Source organism: Lepidochelys kempii, chromosome 2 (genome assembly GCF_965140265.1).
Source record: "Lepidochelys kempii isolate rLepKem1 chromosome 2, rLepKem1.hap2, whole genome shotgun sequence".
Lineage (NCBI taxonomy): Eukaryota > Metazoa > Chordata > Testudines > Cheloniidae > Lepidochelys > Lepidochelys kempii.
Genome location: NC_133257.1, coordinates 48982683 through 49004597, shown reverse-complemented (window position 1 = coordinate 49004597; position 21915 = coordinate 48982683). Strand labels below are relative to the sequence as shown.

The 21915-nt window shown below is 42.8% G+C and overlaps 1 protein-coding gene across 4 annotated transcripts in view; it reads left to right on the top strand.

Moving 5' to 3' along the window:
• WWP1 (WW domain containing E3 ubiquitin protein ligase 1) overlaps positions 1 to 21915 on the top strand; it is a 180587-nt gene that overhangs the window by 41881 nt on the left and 116791 nt on the right. For 3 of the 4 annotated variants that reach the window (XM_073330652.1, XM_073330653.1, XM_073330655.1), the window contains exon 2: positions 3203 to 3293. In XM_073330652.1, coding sequence (XP_073186753.1) covers positions 3224 to 3293 — 70 coding nt within the window. In that variant the 5' untranslated portion in view covers positions 3203 to 3223. Of the gene's footprint in view, positions 1 to 3202; positions 3294 to 21915 lie in introns of those variants that run through there. The other variant, XM_073330654.1, reaches the window with a different exon arrangement.

Genomic DNA, 21915 nt, shown 5'->3' with positions numbered 1-21915 from the left:
AATACTTTAAATAAAAAAAACTGCATCAATAACTCCCTCCATCAAATTTTAATGAGCTAAAAGGTGCAGCTTTTTTAATTATATAGACAAGAGGTGTGAGGACATTTAATTTGAGATCAATTCAAGCTTTATAAATGTGGCAATATATTGTACTGGCTACATTGTTTTCAGTCTTATAATGGAAAATCTAGTGTTCATGGAGTAAAAAAGCACTTGCCTATTTTTAAACTTTTAAAATAACATAATGCTTTTTACATTTTTGATATAAGCTGTTCAGCATGCGTAGGTCATATCTGCCCCAAAAGCAATCTGCAGGCATTTAATTTGGGATGTTAGACTTAATTGTGTATACAAAATTGCTTGAGATTTGAGGGACAAAAATAGTGGTTAGGTGTTTGAAGCAGTAATTTCACTCATTCTCTCTCCCACTCCCCCAGCCTCCCAATGTCTGCGGTATCTGTATTCCCAGAGTCCAATGTATTCTTTGCTACAGAATTGTGTCCAGAAACTTGGCATTCATTTTTTAAAAAATGACTAGTCCTTATGGTTGCAAAGATAACCTTGAAAATGTGAACTGTGTATAACTGATACCCATTTGAGTCTGTAAACAGGCTGAAACAATAGTTCTGAGAAGGGTGAATTGCCTAGGCCACCTTACACAGGGCTGTATGGACTCTATGATTCTGCAGCAATGGTATATTTGGTATTTTTCCAAGATAACACAGAATTCAGTGTTTTTCCTGCACAATTCATTATTTCATTGCGGCAGTGTATCCAGCACTTTGTTTTATCTAGTTGCCTGGAGCTGCTGCATACTCTGGACCTTTCTCCACAAGGGGAAATTCATTGAATTGCAGTAAATTCTCTCTTCACTGTTCTGTAGAATAAGGCAAAGATACGTGCAGAGGGAGCAAGTGCTAGAGTTCTGTTTGCAGACAGGGAGAAGGAGGAACCAGAAGTCAGGCTGGGCAGGTAGGCTGCCTAGGGAATACAGCAACAGCTGAGGCTTGAGGCTTGCTTCCCTGGCATGTACAAAGTGGGAGATGGAGATACTAAACTCAAGTGCCCAGTTAAAGTCATAACTTCTGGTCCCCGCTGAGTTGGGTCATCTGGAGAATGCAGTGGACAAAATACTTCATCAGAAATAGTTGCTGAAAGCCTTTATTTACAAATTGTATGTAAATTAATATTTTTAACTGATCCATAGTATTGTGTGTTTGGGGGTGGGATGGCTAGAATGAAGAGTATTTCATGGAACTACAATAAATTAACAGTGCTGGAGAATGTAGGAGTTCTTACCATAGAATTTAGAGTTGCTTGCCACAGAATTTGATCTCTCTGTCCTGCAGACTTCACAGGATCCTGTATATCTCTTTGCTCCTATATAAATGTCTTACTTGTTGTTGTCATACTTGTTCAAGTTACAAACATAAATTAGTTACATATGCACATATCCAAGTTTTGGCAGATACATTTTAAATTATATATTTTTGTGACTAAACCCTAGGACATGGAGTCAGAGCTATGTTCTTTTTCTGGCTCTTCTGCAGACAAGTTATTTATCTTGTTTCCAGACAGTACTGTAACATCTCATCTGAGAGCAGGACCTCATTGTTGTAGGCACTGAACAAACAGGAAGAGACAGTCCCTGCACCAGAGTACTTATCATCTAAAGAGAAAGAGACAACCTAATTTTTTTCAACCTAACTTCCTTCTTTAAAAGGTCAACTGGCCCAGTGGATGGGGGGAGCAGTAGACATGTATCTTGACTTCAGAAAGGTTTTTGACATGGTCCCACATGACATTCTCAAACTAGGGAATCTTAGTCTAGTTCAAATTATTGTAAGGTGGGTGCATAACTGGTTGAACAAATGCACTCAAAATAATTAGTAAGAATTAGCTGTCAAACTGAGTGCATATATCAAGTAGAGTTCAGCAGGGACTAAATATTTTCGTTAATGACTTGGATGATGGAGTGGAGAGTATGCTTATAACATTTGCAGATAACATCAGGTTGAGGGATTGCAAGCACTTTGAGGACAGAATTAGAATTTAGAATGATCTTGATAAACTGAATAATTGGTATGAAATCAATATGATGACATTCAATAAAGACAGCTGCAAAGTAGGAACAGATGGAAAAATCACAAACACAGTGGGAAATGACCGTCTAAGCAGTAGTATTGCAGAAAAGGATCTTGGAAGTTACGATAATGGATCACAAATTGAAACAGCACTGGGGGTGCTGTTGTGAAAAAGGCAAATGTCATTCTGGGATGTATTAACAGTATCGTTGTATGTAAGACAAGGGATGTAATTGTTCCATTCTACTCAGTACTGGTGAAGCCTCAGCTGGAGTAATGTGTCCAGTTTTGGGTACAACACTTAAAGATGTGGACAAATTAGTCAGAGTCCAGAGGAAAGTAACAAAAATGGTAAGAGATTTAGAAAACTGAACCTCTGAGGAAAGGTTGAAAGAATTGGGCATGTTTCATCTACAGAAAAGAAGTTGGGGGGGGGGGTGGAGGGGTTATGATAAGTCTTCAAATACGTAAAAGGTTGGTATAAAGAAGACAGTGATTAGTTGTTCTCCATGTCCACTGAGAGCTGGACAAGAAGTAATCGACTTAGTTTGCCACAGGGAAACTTTAGGATAGAAAGTATTTCCTAATATCTAACTTTAAGGATAGATAAGCATTTCAACAAGTTATTTAGGGAGGCTGTGAAATCCCCGTAATTGGAGGTTTTTAATAACAAGTTGGATAAACACCTGGAAGGGATGGTCTAGGTATAGTTAATCCTGCCTTATCTTGGGCAGGATTAGGTGTTCTCTTTGCAGTCCCTTCCAGCCCTATGTTTTATTATTGTTCTATGAGTCTTCTACATCACTTTCTCCATCTATAAAATGAAGGTAATACTTCCCTAATTCAGATGGGTATTCTGAAGCTACTTCATTTAACATTTGTAAAGTGCTTTGAGGTCCTCAGCTAGAAGACACAATAGAAATGTAAAACCATTACTTTAATTTGGTTATAAAATAATATATCATGTTCTGGTATACCTCAGTGACGGAAAGAAACTCACTGTTTTAGTTTCTCAGTTTATTGTAGTTTATACTTGTGGACAACATGTGAAGTTGGATATTTTTAAGTAAATTAAATGGATATGTGTACAGACATATTTATCGTTTTCTTTTTTATAGGCTAAAGCTGTAGCTTCTGACATGGCCACAGCCTCACCAAGATCTGATACCAGTAGCAACCATAATGGAAGATTACAGATGCAAGTAACTGGTAAGTAATAATCTGTGTATTACATATAGTAATATGTGGCCATTAGTCCAGAAAGTATTCTTTTTCACGGTAAATAATCCTTTGTAGCATAAAATCTGTGTAACCTTTATTGATATAGACTGAGTTTGAGGGCAGTACCAGAAAATATTACCCCATGTCATTCAAACTTATTCTTACTTAAACTTGCAACTATTGTATAAATATCTTGTGAAACTAATTTGTATTATTTCCAAGGTGTTTAAAAAGAAAACTGGGGATAAAAAGGAAAGCATAAAGCAACACACTTCATAAAGTATTGTAACATAAATCAGGATATTTTGATTATTTTTAGCAGGGTTTGATTACACACTTGTAAAGTTCAAAGTGTGCTGTCTTTTTGTAAGGTCAGCAAAAATGAGGCGATACAGAAGCTTGCAATTTTGTAGTTTCCTGAGAGAGTGCTTTTTATATGGATTAGCTGGTTTTTCTGAGGTGGGTGAATGGCTATTGTTTGGCTTGTCTTCCTTTGTTTTGTTTTTTTTATTCATGTGAAGCATAATTTTACACTCATTCCAGGTTTGTGGCCACTCAAAGAAACAATGTGTCATATTTCTAATCCACTCATAACTAGTTTTAAGGGTGCAGGTTTGCTTTAAAAGGGAATACTTTATGCACATTTTAGAATGAGTGTTGCATGGAGAAGGCTGTAATCTTATTAACAAGCGTGTTCACTGTGGTTTCTGCTATAGCAAATTGTCCTCCTGATTTTATTTGTTCCTAAAATGTTCAATTTCTGTTCCTTTAAGAACATTTTTCAAAAGAAAATGCAGGGCACTTTAAATTATGTTTTGCTTCATATGTTCTGCGTTCCTTTTCATGGTTGTATTGATGAATAACTAGCTGTGAATTTTAATCTGCAATTTGATATTGATATAAATTATGTCCTTTTGAGTTTAAATTCATGTTTCTGAAAGATGAGGGTTTTTTTTCTGCCTCATGCACCTTTTTGTTTCAAATGTTCAGAAACACCTTAGGTAATTTAAAATTGGTTCTCATGCCTGATTTAAATCTTGAAATCTTCATCAAACATGACATCTTTATGGGTTCTGTGCTTTTTTACTGAATTTGCTTTGAATTGTTTAACATTTCTGATGTGTATCTGTAGATTATAGGACATCAGAAATTAAGTGTGGAGTCAATAGCAGAATATCATGGATCTCTAAATACAGAGTTAGTTCGCTGCTATTAGTCTCTAGTGTGACATAAAGTACTGACAAATTGTCAGCTAAATCTTTAGGATGGAGATTCACAATAGAAGCGGTTAATGCTTTAATAGTTAAACTAGGTGAAACATGAGAATTTACTAACTTTTTTTAAGTTTATGCTTCCTTGTTGCAGTTCTTTCTTTGTAAAATAATGTGTCTGGATTTTGTTTTGCACTTACGTCACATTGAGCTGCATTTAAAAAAAAAATCTGCTTTTTTTAGCAGTAGAAATAAGGAAGTTACTGGTTCCCTGTTCTGTTAAAATGGGCCATTTGCTTTTAGACGAGATATAAGGACATGGGAATATGAGTACTAACATTAGATGAACTGTTTGGTTTGATACATTCATTTGTGAACATAGACCATACTAATTTTGGCCTCAGAAATCAAAACTAAAACCATAAAACAAGAATCTTTTTAAAAGTATGTGCTTGTGTATACTAATATTCCTCCACACAAACTTTTCTGTGTAAGAAGTAGCCATGTCTGCAGTACAGGTGATACAATGGCACAGCTACAGTGACATAACTATGCTGCTGTAGCGCATACACTTTCTAAAGCAACAGAAGGGGTTTTTCCATCGTTGTAGGAACTCCACCTCCCCAAATGATGCCACAGGATGTAGCTTCTACTCTGGGAGTTAGGTCAACATAGCTACAGCGCTCAGGGAATTTGACCTAACTTTTAAGTGCAGACCAGGCCTTAAGGCGATCAAGTTATCTTCCATCCCTTATTTATTAAAGGTTCAGGGAAATCACTAATTGAAGTAACTTACCATTCACTGCAATTCACATGTCTTAACACCCACATACACTCACATATTGCACAGTACTCCAGTCTCAATATGCAAACACACAGTGCACACATCCAATTCTTCACATTCGTGCTCAAACAAAAAGCCTCAATTCTGATCTCAACCAGATGAACATGGAGATGTGTGTAATGTGCTGTTCATAGATCACAGGGTTTTTTGTTTGTGATTGATAATTTGGTATATGAATTGTATTTTTCTCTTTGACATTGAAAGTGTGTTATGGTGCTGTGTAATCTTCGAATGTGTGGGTGTAATGAAGTTTAGGTGTTAAAGCCATAAGGACTGTGATTATTGCAGATATTAATACTCCCTTACCTGGTGTTTACTCTGACTTTTAATGAGTGAGTTAGTGGGAAGTGCATTTGAGCAATCCTAGCCCTTACACAGCCACGTTTTGAATGGGGGAGTTCAATTTTTTTTAAATGGGTGTGGTGTTAACTGTGAGGCAGTAGGTTTTGTTTTCTGGGGGACATGGATTTGGGCAGGATAAAAAGGGTTGTTGCATGATTATGTGAATAACGTAAATATGGAGTAGTCTAGTTTTCGATGGGGCGACACTGTGTGGTGGGAAGTGTGTGTCTTGGGCAAGAAGGATATTTTGTGTTGCGTAGGCCTTGGGGAAGAGGCCATGGTGGCATGGAGTTGGATTATTTGTATTGGGTTCGGGGTGGGGAGAGCAAATGTGGGGAGAAATGTGGAGGAAACTGGGTTGTATGCAGAATTATGGTGGGAGAAACTGCAGTGAGGAGGATGAGATGATGATTGTAGCATGGTGATATTTATTTGCAGGATATTAAGGCATAACGTAGCAAATAAAAAAAACTTATTTTCCTGGACTCAGGTGTGATCTACTGCTCAGGACCATAATTTAGTCTAATTTGAAAAGTTGATAGCTTCTGAATTTGTGACATTGCTATAGAACATCATCTCCAATTAATTTAATACATAGAGCATCAGATGAGTTGGAGATCTAAACTTTCTTCTTTGAGTGATTTTTTCCATATAAATTCCATTCTTGGTGCATGAACTTCAGAATATGTTGGCCAGCAGTGTCTGTTGGAGTTGTCTCTGTGTCCCAAGTGCCCTCATACTTCCCATGGTGAATAAAAATCAATCTTTTCAAAAAATTAAATGCTTTTTTTCTTTTCAAGAAATAAACCTCTTTTAAAATAAAATTTGAATTGACAACCTCTCCTTAATTTATAATCTCTTAAAATCATTTAAATTAAATAAAAATAATAATCAAACAGTACATGTTTGCTGACAAAATTTTAAAGAAATTCAAATTACTGAACTGGTGGAAGTCACTAAGGGCTAAGAACCTGGAACCAGAAGAAGGAACCCAGTTCTTCTTTGAGAAGTGTCTCTGTGGGTGCTCCACTTGAGGTGAATGTGTGTCCCTGCGCCTTTGATTGGAGAATTTCAGACACAGTGCTCTTCTGGGTTGTGCATACACTCTCCCCGTCTTGTGCTGCTGTTGACGCCTATCTAGGGCCACGCAACCAGACTCCCCTCAACCATCCTCAGCCTGAGACAGAGCTCCCCGCAGTATTAAAATTGATAGTTATCTTTTAGGATTAGAATGGTCTTTAATACGCTAATTAGATTTAGTTATCCCTTTCTCCCCTTTTCACTTTCCTTTCCGTCAAGTTTGAATACCCCTTAGGGCTGAACCTCTACAGTTTGGGCCATGCCCAGTTCACCAGGCGTTAAGTGCTGTCTTTCCTGCTGGGAGGCGATCCTGGTCTCTGATTGACACCCTCAGTGCGTCTGGTGCCTAGCTGAGAGACGTCTCACAAAAGTGCTCTCATTGCAGCAACTTAAAGGGTCGTGCCAGGAAGGACAGAGCCCTACGTCTTAAACTTATCCCGATGGAGAAGTCACTGCACCTGGCATCCAATCCCCAACAGCAGACCCTCTCTGGACAATGGTCTCCTAAGACCCCTTCTGAAAGTTTTCACCCTCCACACAGCAAGGCTCACTCCCCCAAAAAGGCAGTGAGAAAAAGAGCATCAACTTCCCCTCTTAAAGAGCCACCAAAAAAGAAACTGTCTCTGGCTCATTCTATATCCTCAGTACCAACCACACCACGGCTGAGTACATATGAGGCACCGGGATCCTCTGGTACTGCATATACCATGAAAGTCAGTGACCTCAAGCAGGCAGACTCGGAGTCGAGAGGCAAACAGAAGCCTACCTCCTCTGCCATGGCACCGATGGAGCCGCCTAAAGATGCAGCACCACTCCACTCTCCACGGGCTATGGTGCCACCTTCAGCTCCCATAGCGCAGAGTGCTCCCATGTCAGCACCAACACCTGGAATTACAATGGCATCGTTGGCACTAACCTTTTCATGCTAAAATTACCAGCACGGCAGCATTTCCTGCACCACAAAGACTTGTCTCAGCGACGCTGGAATCAACCCTCTTCAGTACCGACGTATCTCCAGTACTCACAGTACCATGTCTACCTACCTCAACTCTGACCTCTCAATTTCCCAGTGAGGAGGAAGATGATGAGGAGAAGGCCGCTTTTGCATCACACCGTTCCTCTCTCATCCAAACTACTTCAGCATTAAGCCCACCTGTACAGCCTAAATCTCACCACAGGGATGACATTTAGACCTGGTATGGCCAACCATGGATGCCACTGCCTAAGCCATTCCCCTGCAGTGGCCCTGTTGGGACCCCGGGGGCATACAGGAGGCAATACGCCAGGGTTCTGAGCTCCTACAGGGAGAGAATTAGATTTCCTCCACCACCTTCAGGGGCTGCACCATCAGAACTCCCTGAGGAAAGCTTTGAAGAACAGGAGGAGGCCCTGCAACAGGAAACTACACCAACAACCAACATTTCCTCCTCTTCCCCAGATGAAGCCATAATGTTTCCCCCACTCATAGCTGAAGATGGCTTCAAACATTTCCAGGAGTACTTCAGAAGAATCGCTGATTCCCTAGAGATCCCTCTAGAGCAGGGGTTTCCAAACTTGGTTCACGGCTTGTTCAGGGTAAGCCCCTGGCGGGCCGTGAGATGCTTTGTTTACCTGAGTGTCCGCAGGTACGGCCACTTGGAGCTCCAAGTGGCCACAGTTCGTCGTTCCCAGCCAATGAGAGCTGTGGGAAGCGGTGGCCCAGCCTGCACTTCTTGCCACAGCTCCCATTGGCCGGGAACGGCAAACTGTGGCAACTTGGAGCTGCGAACAGCCGTACCTGCGGACGCTCAGGTAAACAAAGCGTCTCATGGCCCGCCAGGGGCTTACCCTAAACAAGCCGCGAACCAAGTTTGGAAAACCCTGCTCCAGAGGAAGTCCTAGAATCCCAACACAAATTATTGGACATTCTCTAAATGTCATCTTCGTCGAAAATTGCACTTCCAATAAATGAAGCGGTTATGGAGCCGGCTAAAAACATATGGCAGACCCCAGCAGCAATGCCGCCCACTTGAAAGAGACCGAATAAAAAATATTTCATCCTCTCAAAGGGGATGGACTTTTTATTTTTTCAACCCACACCAAACTCCTTAGTGGTTGATGCTGTCAATCAGTGAGGCGGATAACACCAAACCAGATCCACCCCATATGACAAAGATTGGAAATAGTTACATCTTTTTGGCCTCAAGGCCTTATTCCTCAGTCACTCTGCAATTTTGAACTGCCAGTTACACCACACTGATTGCGAAATACGACCACACTCATTATTCCAAACTGACAGACTATTGACTACCCATACCGGAGGACAAAAGAGATTAATTTACAACCATCATCTCAGAGGCCATCTCCTAGCTAGAAGCTCCTTACTGGTGTCTTTAGATACAGCAGACACGACGGCATGCTATATGGCCACTGCCATAGTTATGAGCCGGGAGGTACAATTCACTATGGAGGACCTCCCTTTTGATGGCCAGAAGCTGTTTGCAGCAAAGACTGGCGAGTCCCTTCATACCCTTGGAATATACATACCTGCATTAAAAAAAAAACCACGGTAAATACTATCCCACCCAGCATACAAGGTCTGTTCCATACACCCAACAACAGAGGCAATATGAGACACAAAAGCACGGAGACCAAAGCGTCAGCCACCTCTGGCTCAATTGTTGCCGTCCCAGGAACCCTCTGCAAAACAGTTTTGAGCGTTTGGTCAAGGGCCTAAAAGACCTCCCCAGTTTTGGACACCATTTGACCCCTTTCTGTTTAGCATGGAAATCCATCACCATGGACGAATGGATTCTAGAAATAATCCACACAGGCTATTTGATACCATTAACCCCCATCCCTCCTACCACCATCCCTCCTCATCCCTCTTCAGGGACTCCTCTCACAAAAACCTTATATGGCAAGAAGTAAAACAGCTCCTACATCTGGGTGCTGTGGAACTGGTGTCATCCCAACGTAGAAAGAAGGGTTTTTATTCCAGCTACTTCTGAACCCAGAAAAAAAATGGAGTATGGAGACCTATTCTAGACCTTAGAAAACTCAACGCATTCATAAGGCTCCAATGGTTCAGGATGGTCACATCAGCAACAATAATATCAGCACTGGAATAGGGGGGACCGGTTCTCTGCCCTCGACCTCTAAGACACCTATTTTCACGTAACCATGCATACTGCTCTGAGGAGGTCCCTCGGATTTACTTTGTGGACAGAAGATTATCTATACAAAGTTCTACCTTTTGGCCTTTTGACAGCACCAAAATTCCAAAATTTGGTGTTTTCCAAAATTCTTGCGGTAGTGGCGGCACACCACCGCCAGCAGGAAGTGATAATCTTTCCCTATCTAGACGATTACCTCCCAAAGTCATCCACCCGGTAGATGCCCTAGACACTCCTCTTAGGACAATCACCCTCTTTTTACAACTGGTATTACAACTAAACATACAAAAATGAACAGTGACACCTGTACAGAAACTGGATTTCATCGGCACCCATCTCAAAGCATCACTACTAACGAACAGATTTGTCACTGTAGTCATTCTGATCTCTATAGTACTGAACAGTGCACAGATATCGGCATGGACATGCCTCTAATTATTAGGCCATATGGCAGCAACCACATTCATGGTACGACATGTATGATTTCACATGTGCTGTATTCAGGGTTGGCTAGGAACCATCTACATTCTACAAAGACACAGCCTGAACGAGTGTCTCACCTTGCTGCTCAAAGTCAAACTCCATAATGTATGTGTGTGGGAGTACCTTTCACACAGACTTCACCTTCATGATTCTCACAACAGATGCCTCCTTGATAGGCTGGGGGCTCACCTCTGACACCACACAGTTCAGGGCAGATGGTCTCCTTCCGAGACACTATTACGGAGAACCTCCTAGAACTGTGTACAATTTGCTATGAGTGCTTTCATTTCCTGCTCTTAATCAGGAACAAGACCATAAGGGTAATGACAGATAATATTGCCTACATGTTTGTGTAAACCAGCAGGGAGGAGCAAGATTACTCCCTATGAACTGAAGCTATGAAACTATGGAACTGGTGTGTCCGGCACTATGTCAACATAGCAGCCTTGTATCTCCCACAGCGGATACACTGAGCAGAGAATTCTCTCAAGACCACGAGTGGTAACTAAACCACACAGTCCTGATAAGCATATTTAGGCACTGGGGTCACCCATCTATAGATCTCTTAGCGACATTCCAGAATTACAAATGCCTGCAGTTCTGCTCGAGAGTTGGGGGTCCTGATCCTTAGGCAATGCCTTTCTCATCAAATGGGATGCACCTCTGCTATACGTGTTTCCCCCCATCTCCCTGCTATCTATGGTAATACACAAAATAAAGACCAACAAGGCCAAAGTCATCGTTAGCCCCCAATGGCCCAGACAAACTTGGTACTTGTACCTGTTGCAGATGACAGTATGTATACCGTGCATTCTTCCTCTACTATCGAACCCTCTATTGCAGGATGTCAGACAGGTTTACCACCCGAACCTGGAGAGGCTTCACCTGAGAACATGGTTCCATCATGACAAACTGACCTGCTTGGAACATATCTGCACAAATGGAAGTGATTCAAAATAAACAATCCAGGGCTGTTACCGCTCCCTTACTTATGATATTAGACTACATCTTAGAGCTAAAGAAATCTGGACTATCCCTTAGTTCAATCAGAGTACACCTTGCAGCTATTACCGCTTTTCACTGCAAGGTGGACAAGATATCTATATTTGCCCATACTCTTCCCAAATGCTTTCATAAGCGTATCAGAAATGTCTATCCTGAAATACGAGTACCCACCTCACCTTGGGACTTGAACTTGGTACTACGCTGCCTTAATGGGGCCCCATTCCAATCGTTAGAAACATGTTCTCTGGCACATCTATCGATGAAGGTAGTCTTCTTAGTCGCTATCATGTCTTCCTGCCAAGTGGGAGAGCTAGGGGTCCTCATGGCACACCCACCATACATCATCTTTTTCATGGACAATGTCACCCTAAGACCTCATCCTAAATTTTTATCCCAAATACCACCTTCTTCCTTAAACCTCATGGGAGCAAATGGGATTCAATACTACACTCTCTGGACGTCTGACGCACACTAGCATTCTACCTTGAAAGAACTAAGCCCTTCAGAAAGTCACCGAGGCTTTTTATTTTGACTTTGGAACTATCTAAGTATTCTGCTATTTCCAAACAGAGACAATCTAAATGGATTTCTGGGTGCATCCAACTTTGTTACCGACAGAAAGATTTACAACCCCCAGCGGGGATCTGAACCCACTCCACTAGATTCTTATAAACCTCAGCCTTTCTAAACAATGTACTGATCATGGACATATGCAAAGCGGCCACCTGGGCATCTGCACACACCTTCGCAGAACACTACACAATCAACCAGAGCTTGAGATTGGGTGCATTGTTATGACTTCTTATATTGTCATCAATTATCCATGCAACTTCAAAGCCCCTTTTGCCACTGAGGAGCAGCACCCACAGAGACACTCCTCAAAGAAGAAAAGCAATAACCGTGAGCAATAACTGAGGTTCTTTGAGATGGGTGTCCCTGTGGGTGCTCCACTACTCACCATCTTGGCCTCTACTTTAGAATTCAATTTCTGGACTGTGCAGTAGAGAAGGAACTGAAGGGGGTCTGGTTGCACGGTGCTAGATAGACGCTGACAGAGGCGCAAGACTGGGTCGTGCATGTGCTCTCTCAGACGAGCACTGCTGCTGAAATTCTCTTATTAAAGGCCCAGGGACACACATTCACCTGAAGTGGAGCACCCAGAGGGACACCCATCTCGAAGAACCTCCGTTACAGCACAGGGGAGTAACCACCTCTTCTGGGCTTGAGGAAATTCAGTGCATTCATACATCAGTTCACGTTCAGAATGATAACCCTTACCTCAATAATCTTATCTCTAAATCCACAGGACTGCATCTGTTGATCTCTAGGATGCATATTTCAATCCACCCAGCCCACAGGATATTCCAAAGATGTATAATCGGGGCTTCATATTTCCAGTACTGAGTCCTACCATTCAAGTTATCAGTAGCCTCTGTAGTCTTCATAATGGCTTGCTATACTGGCAGAACATTTAAGGAGACAAGACATACAAGTTTGCTCTTACCTAAACAACAGACTTCTTTGAGGGAGCTCTTCTCAGCAGGTCACAGACAGCATTCATCATATAGCTCTTCACCACATTGGGGCTCAAATTCATCAAGAAAAAGTAAACCTTAGTGACAACCCAGAAGACGGAATTTATAGGGGCACTTCTAGAGTCTTATGGCAGCAAGAGAATACTCTATTTAGACCAGATTCCAGGCTATGGCAGATCTCATAGATCAGTTAGAAAGTCATTCTCAGACAATAGTGAGGATATATCCAAGGTTGCTGGGTCAGCTGGCCTCATGCATATTCACCACAGAACATGTCAGTTTTCACCTCTGGTGTATGTAGGGGTCACTGAAGTCCATATACCTGCTGAAAAAGTTCCACGTTGACATGTGAGCTCAAATTACTCGAACCCCTAATGCCATTAAATTGGTGGAAGAATGCTGTTCAGGTATGCAGGATTCTCTCTAATTCTACCCACAAAGATCGTAGGAACATATGCCTCCAACATTTACACCAGCATCAAACTCAAGGTTGTGTGAGGAATCTCGTCTGCACATAAATATCCCAGAGCTCATGGCAATGCCTGTGGAATTAGTACATCTGTCATCAGATCACTCCAAAAGCCATACATCCGTTAAGATTGCAGAACACATTAACAAATCACCTGAGGAGGCAATTTTTATACAACTCCAAGTGGCAGTAAAGGATTCTGTTATTCAGAGGGTTTTTCATAGGTGGAGTCACCCGAAAGTAATATTTGCCACAGACATACTTTTTGTTTATCATTCTTGGGCAGAGGGCGGGACTAAGCACTATATCATCCTCGGATGTATTCCTTGTCTCTTGGGCACCTGGAGTAATGTACGTGAATTTAGGAAATTCAGGCAAGAGGCTGATATAATGATCCTCATAGCACCAGTTTGGTCCAGGCAATTCTAGTACCCAAATCTCTTGAGGCTCTTGGTTCAATCTCCAGTAACACTTCTTGTGGCTCCAGACATAACTTCCCAGAATGGGACCTTCTAACATCCAAAGCCTGGATGCTGGTTGGTTAATTACAGTAGAGAGATTTTGATCTAAAATGTTCTGAACAGTCTCATCCAAAGCGGGAAAATTTCTGCAAGAGGATTTGAGTAGTGAAATGGAAAAGGTTCTCCGTCTGGGCAGAATAACGTCACCCCTCTCTCACAGAGTCTGATGTTCCTCATATTTTGGATGACTTCCTGTCATTGAAAAATTCAGGACTTTTGATCAGTTCTATAACAGTGCACCTGCTGATTATATCAGTCTACTCTCCCCCTGTCCAAGATCACTTGGTATTTTTCATAGTTGGATTCCCTATGGATTTAATGTATGTATTCCCAGTGCAGGAACCCCCTCTGTTATGGAATCACAGTGTGGCTCTAGCTGGGTTGATTGAGTCCCCCTTTTCTAGTTTTTGGCATCATGCTTCTTACATATCTGCCAATGCAAACAGGCCTCTTAGTGACAGTTATTTCAGCCTGCAGGGTAGGTAAATTATAAGCACTCATGGTGGACCCTTTTTATACTATTTTCTGTAAAGACAAGGTCATGTTCACACCCTAGCTTACATTTCTTCCCAAACTGATTTCCAACTTCCACTTAAACTTGATTATACTTACCCTGTTTTCTTTCCTAAGCCCTACTCTAGCCAAGGGGGATTTAGGAGGTCACACCTTGGATGTACTCAGATACTTGTCATTCTACCTGGGTAGAACTAAATTCTTTCCCTGAAACTATTTACTGCCTTTGCAAAGAGAATGAAGGTTCAAGCGATGTCTTCCCAAAGATTATCAAAATGGGTCTTGGATTACTTTAAACTCCTGTTATCGGCTAGTTAGTTTAGAACCTTCTGGGCAGATCAAGCCTCTTTCCACTTGAGCACAAGCAGCTTCTGAGGCTTCTTTTAGAAATGTTCCTACCTCCAATACATGTAGAGCTGCTGCTTGGGGATCAATACATACTTTTACTAAATATTCTTTTGTAGAGGCATCTAGGTCAGTTGCCTGTTTTTGTACAGCTGTCTTCATCTTTATTCATATAGACACGAATCACCCACCTCTGATATATCAAAGTAAAGCTTGCGAGTCTCGTAGAGTGGAATGTATTTGGGTAAGCACTCAAAGAAGGATTATTGATCTTACAGTAGCTGTGGCTTTTAGAGATGTTGTCCATATATATTCCATTACCTTCCCTCCTTTTCTTCTACTGCAGAGTCTAGTACCACATGGATTCTCTGTTGTCAATGAATTGAGGGTTGGTTGGCCTTACTGCACTTTGTACTCCCTTGGGTGCGGGGCATGAAGGCACTCAAGGTATTGAGTGCTGCCCCAACAGATGCATCTGGCCAAAAAGTTCCAACTGAGTGCATGGGGTACATGCACACCAAAAGTAAAATATATACATAAGGATACCACATCTGGAAGAACCAGTTATTGTAAGCTAAGTGACTATTCTATCATTTAAAAACAAAGTAAATCTTTAGTCTTTTCCTTGCAGAAATAGGTGTCCAAAATGGAAACTGAGGATGCTATGCAAAAACCTACCAGAAGGTTTGCAGGGAGGGCCAGTGAAATTCCTAAGGCTACATGGAGATTCTCACTTCCATACAGACCTTAGGAGGCCCACAGGAAAGTGAGGGGGCCCCTGATCTCTCTCATTCTCACTCTTTCCCAAGCTAAGGCATAACTAAACGAAAAGATTATTTTGAATAACAAATCAGCCATACTTAAGGCTAAGATGTAGTCACAGGTATTTTTGGTAAAAGTCATGGACAGGTCATGGGCAATAAATAAAAATTCATGGCCCGTGACCCGTCCATGACTTTTACTAAAAATATCTCTGACTAAATATATCTCTGACTAAATCTCTACTTCTGGGGACCCCAGCTGGGGGGCGGGGAGGGCTGCTCCAATGCTGGTTGACTGCCCCTGGCCACGGTTCCTGGGGAACCACTCTCCAGATGGCCTCCAGCTGCCCTGGAACCACTGCTGCTCCGGCGGTTCCCAGGCACCCCCCAGGCCACTGCTCGGGAGCTTCCCAGAGTCAGCCACACTGGCTGCTGTTCCAGCCGTCCCTGGAGCCATCTGCCTGGGGCCGCCCGAGCAGCAGCTGGTGCGGCTGGCCCGGGGCAGTCCCAGGGACCAATGCTCAAATGCTCCGTGGGGCCTCCCCCAAGGACCGCTGCTTGGGCGGTCCCCGGAGCCAGTCGCACCAGCCGCTGCTCAGGCGGTCCCCACAGCCAACTGCCCAGGGCTGCCCAAGCAGTGGCCAGTGCAGCTGGTTCTGGTTTGGCCCCCAGGACCAATGCTCGAGTGGTCGATGGGACCAGCTGCACCAGCCACTGCTCGGGCGGTTCCCAGAGCTAGTTGGCCCCGAGCCTTCTGAGCAGTGATCAGTGCGGCTGGCCATGGGGGCTGCCAGTCATGCCAACTGCTCGGGTGGCTCTAGAGGCAGCCACACCAGCCTCTGCGGAAGTCACAGAAAGTCATGGAATCTGTAACTTCTGCTACCTCCGTTAAAGAATCGGAGCCTTAGCCATAATCAGTCTTCCACAGGCATATAAGTTTCAAACAGCAGCAGAACCACTGAGATTTCACTGCACATGAGAAAAAAGTCCACAGGAAGACTATGCAGGGGTAGTCTACACCCCAAATATTATAGCAATAATGACCTTCCATAAAAGGTTAGATTCTGAATCTGTTCTTCATCCATTGGATGTATTCATTTCCTCTGTAAGTTATGCATACACCATCAGAACTTTGACAGTGGTGTCCATCAAGATTGTGTGCAGACCCTGCTTAATTTCATGTGCCCCACCTCCAAACTTATTATATTAGGGAGCTTAGCCACAGCTGTCACTCAGTTCCTTCCGACTACCATAGACCTTGAGCAAGAACTCAGTGGTGTTAAGTTACCCTGTTGCGTCCCATGTAGGGAATTTCTAGGTATGTCTTTTTCATTTTAACTAATTAGCTAGTTTGTCTAATTTTAATAGTGTTAAAAGATGGCAATAAATGTGCCCACAACTTGAGCCTTGTTAGGCCTTTTTTCTTTGAGCCTCTCCTGCTTAGGGTTGGGCCTTCCTTCTTGTTTCAAGGCATGTACGAAGTCCAGTATTAAACCATGTCCTTTCAGTGAGGTCACCATGTCTTGGTTGAAACGAGTGCAGTATCTGCTGATTCAGCTGGGGCAGAGGCATGATCCTGAATGCTGCTCCATATGTTGGGCTTTTTCCAAATGCACATGTTGAATTCAAGAGCTACCTCAAACTGCAACTGTTGGAGGGAGCCACGAAGGCCTTTTTTCCCAGTACCAAGCATTTGAGGATCTTGGTGATTGAGGCCTTAATCCCAATGTGTCAAATCTGATGCCAGCAGTCAAGATGGCTCCAGGCTTGAAGAAAACTCTGATGTCTTAAACACTCTAGAACTTTAGCCAGTACAGGAGCCACTAAAGGCAAGGGTCATTTCAGACAGCTTTTGAGAAGTTCTTCGAACTGGTGCCACTTTCTTAAATCTAGCATTTAAGCTTGGAAAGGGGCCAGTTTTATCATAGCAACACTGCATCAGTTTCTTTATGGAGTCTGTGACGGGTTCGATCACAGAAACCCCTTTGGGACTGCCACCTGATGTGCTGACACTACCTCTGAGCCCGTTTTCTCTGCCAGTTTGGGCCTCCAGAACCCTGCCTTGTTGAGCCAGACATGCCAGTCTGCTCCAACACAGACCCAGAGTCTGAACCACGCGCCCCAGAGCTGCAGACTTAACTGAAAACAGCTTAAGAAGTGCTCCTGTTTCCAGCACCCAGACACCCAGCTCCCAATGGGATCCAAACCCTAAATGAATCCTTTACACTCTGTATAAAGTTTATACAGGATAAACTCATGAATTGTCCGCCGTCTATAACACAGAGAGAGATATGCACAGCTGTTTGCTCCCCCAGGTATTAATTACTTTGGGTTAATTAATAAGAAAAAGTGATTTTATTAAGTATAAAAAGTAGGTTTTAAGTGGTTTCAAGTAATAACAGACCGAACAAAGTAAGTTACCAAGCAAAATAAAACAAAACATGCAAGTCTAAGCCTAATACATTAAGAAACTGATTACAGATAAAATCCCACCCTCAGGGATGTTCCAATAAGCTTCTTTCACAGACTGGACTTCCTCCTAGATTGGGCCCAATCCTTTCCCCTGGTACAGTTCTTGTTAGCTCCAGCTCTGGTAGTAAATAGGGCATTTTTCATGGCTGGAACCCATTTTGTTCAGTTCCACCCCCTTATAGAGCTTTGGAACAAGGCAGGAATCTTTTGTCTTTCTGGGTTCCCATCCCTCCTCCTAAATGGAAAAGCACCAGGTTTAAGATAGATTCCAGTACCAGGTGACATGGTCATGTGTCCTGTGAGACCCCAGGTCTTCATTCTTCCTGGCCTGACTCAAAGGAAGGCTTGCAAGTAAACAGCCATTGACAACCAATTGTCCTAGTTGATGGAAGCCATCAAGATTCCAAACCACCATTAATGGCCTACACTTTGCATAATTACAGTAGGACCTCAGGTTTCAGAGTAGCAGCCGTGTTCGTCTGTATCTTTAAAAAGAACAGGAGTACTTGTGGCACCTTAGAGACTAACAAATTTATTTGAGCATAAGCTTTCGTGGGCTACAGCCCACTTCATCGGATGCATGCAGTGGAAAATGCAGTAGAACGATTTTATATACACAAAGAACATGAAACAATGGGTGTTACCATGCACAGTATAACGAGAGTGATCAGTTAAGGTGAGCTATTATCAGCAGGAGGGGAAAAAAAACCTTTTGTAGTGATAATCAAGATGGGCCATTTCCAGCAGTTGACAAGAACGTGTGAGGAACAGTAGGGGGGAAAAATAAACATGGGGAAATAGTTTTACTTTGTGTAATGACACATCTGCTCCCAGTCTTTATTCAAGCCTAATTTAATAGTGTCCAGTTTGCAAATTAATTCTAATTCAGCAGTCTCTCGTTGGAGTCTGTTTTTGAAGGTTTTTTTGTTGTAATATTGCGACTTTTAGGTCTGTAATCAAGTAATCATTACACAAAATAAAACTACTTCCCCATATTTGTTCCCCCCCATCCCCACACTGTTCCTCACATGTTCTTGTCAACTTCTGGAAATGGCTCATCTTGATTATCACTACAAAAGGTTTTTTTTCCCCTCCTGCTGGTAATAGCTCACCTTAACTGATCACTCTCCTTATAGTGTGCATGGTAACACCCATTGTTCCATGTTCTATGTGTATATAAAATCGTCCTACTGTATTTTCCACTGCATGCATCCGATGAAGTGGGCTGTAGCCCATGAAAGCTTATGCTCAAATAAATTTGTTAGTCTCTAAGGTGTCACAAGTACTCCTGTTCTTTTAGTAGGACCTCAGAGTTATATTTTCATATTTCTAGTTTCAGATGCAAGAATGATACATCTATACAAATAAGATGGCCACACTCAGTAGATTATAAGCTTTGTAATGATACCTTACAAAAGACCTTTTCCATGAAGCATATTCCAGTTATGTTATATTCACACTCGTTAACATATTTTCGTAAAATCACATGGAGTGCAATGTCACAGAATCTACATAGCAGGTGTTCCCTGGCATGATGATTCCCCCTTACAGCCAAGAGTCTCAAGACTCAGCACAATCTTGTGATCTGAATGGGGCCAAAATAGGTTGAGTGTCAGTAGCATATGCTTGAAAATGCCCCGAAAAGAGAGAAGGGAAGACCAGCAAGGATTCCTTGCTAGCAACCACAGAAAAAGAGCTGGATGTAGAGGAGCTGCAAAAGTGCCTTGTGCTTAGAATCATAGAATATCAGGGTTGGAAGGGACCTCAGGAGGTCATGTAGTCCAACCCCTTGCTAAAAGCAGGACCAATCCCCAATTAAATCATCCCAGCCAGGGCTTTGTCAAGCCTGACCTTAAAAACTTCTAAAGAAGGAGATTCTACCACCTCCCTAGGTAACGCATTCCAGTGTTTCACCACCCTCTTAGTGAAAAAGTTTTTCCTAATATCCAACCTAATCCTCCCCCACTGCAACTTGAGACCATTACTCCTTGTTCTGTCCTCTTCTACCACTGAGAATAGTCTAGAACCATCCTCTCTGGAACCAGCTCTCAGGTAGTTGAAAGCAGCTATCAAATCCCCCCTCGTTCTTCTCTTCTGCAGACTAAACAATCCCAGTTCCCTCAGCCTCTCCTCATAAGTCATGTGTTCCAGACCCCTAATCATTTTTGTTGCCCTTCGCTGGACTCTCTCTAATGTATCCACATCCTTCTTGTAGTGTGGGGCCCAAAAGTGGACACAATACTCCAGATGAGGCCTCACCAATGTCAAATAGATGGGGACGATCATGTCCCTCGATCTGCTGGCTATGCCCCTACTTATACATCCCAAAATGCCATCAGCCTTCTTGGCAACAAGGTCACACTGCTGACTCATATCCAGCTTCTCGTCCACTGTCACCCCTAGGTCCTTTTCCGCAGAACTGCTGCCTAGCCATTCGGTCCCTAGTCTGTAGCTGTGCATTGGGTTCTTCCGTCCTAAGTGCAGGACCCTGCACTTATCCTTCTTGAACCTCATCAGATTTCTTTTGGCCCAATCCTCCAATTTGTCTAGGTCCCTCCGTATCCTATCCCTGCCCTCCAGCGTATCTACCACTCCTCCCAGTTTAGTATCATCCGCAAATTTGCTGAGAGTGCAATCCACACCATCCTCCAGATCATTTATGAAGATATTGAACAAAACCGGCCCCAGGACTGACCCCTGGGGCACTCCACTTGACACCGGCTGCCAACTAGACATGGAGCCATTGATCACTACCCATTGAGCCCGACAATCTAGCCAACTTTCTACCTACCTTATAGTGCATTCATCCAGCCCATACTTCTTTAACTTGCTGACAAGAAGACTGGGAGTCAAAAGCTTTGCTAAAGTCAAGAAACAATACATCCACTGCTTTCCCTTCATCCACAGGACCAGTAATCTCATCATAGAAGGCGATTAGATTAGTCAGGCATGACCTTCCCTTGGTGAATCCATGCTGACTGTTCCTGATCACTTTCCTCTCATGTAAGTGCTTTAGGATTGATTCTTTGAGGACCTGCTCCATGATTTTTCCGGGGACTGAGATGAGGCTGACTGGCCTGTAGTTCCCAGGATCCTCCTCCTTCCCTTTTTTAAAGATTGGCACTACATTAGCCTTTTTCCAGTCATCTGGGACTTCCCCCGTTCGCCATGAGTTTTCAAAGATAATGGACAATGACTCTGCAATCACAGCCGCCAATTCCTTTAGCACTCTCGGATGCAACACGTCCGGCCCCATGGACTTGTGCACGTCCAGCTTTTCTAAATAGTCCCTAACCACCTCTTTCTCCACAGAGGGCTGGCCATCTACTCCCCATGCTGTGATGCCCAGCGCAGCAGTCTGGGAGCTGACCTTGTTCGTGAAGACAGAGGCAAAAAAAGCATTGAGTACATTAGCTTTTTCCACATCCTCTGTCACTAGGTTGCCTCCCTCATTCAGTAAGGGGCCCACACTTTCCTTCACCTATGTCTAAACTTGGGATCTCTGTCTTAATGCAGCTTTATTGATGAAATTGTGATTTCTGTGGCATTAAGGGTTTTGGGTTGGGATTTAAATTCCAGAAAAATAAATCAATCTTATTTTCATGTGACTGCAGTTGGTCATTAAACACAGACTTTTTCATATGCTGATGTCCATAATCCTGTTTGTATAGTCTGTAGTCTAGAGCGGAGCAATCTGAAAGATTTGTATGAAGAACATACACATAGATAAGAATTCTAATTCCTACATTAACAGAAGTAAGTTTGAGTTGTTTTTCAAACTCATACGTTTGAGTCAAGAGAACTCTTCCTTCTGTGGAAGTTTTTTCACATATATACACCATAACATCACAAGCAGTGGTGTATTTGGGTTTGC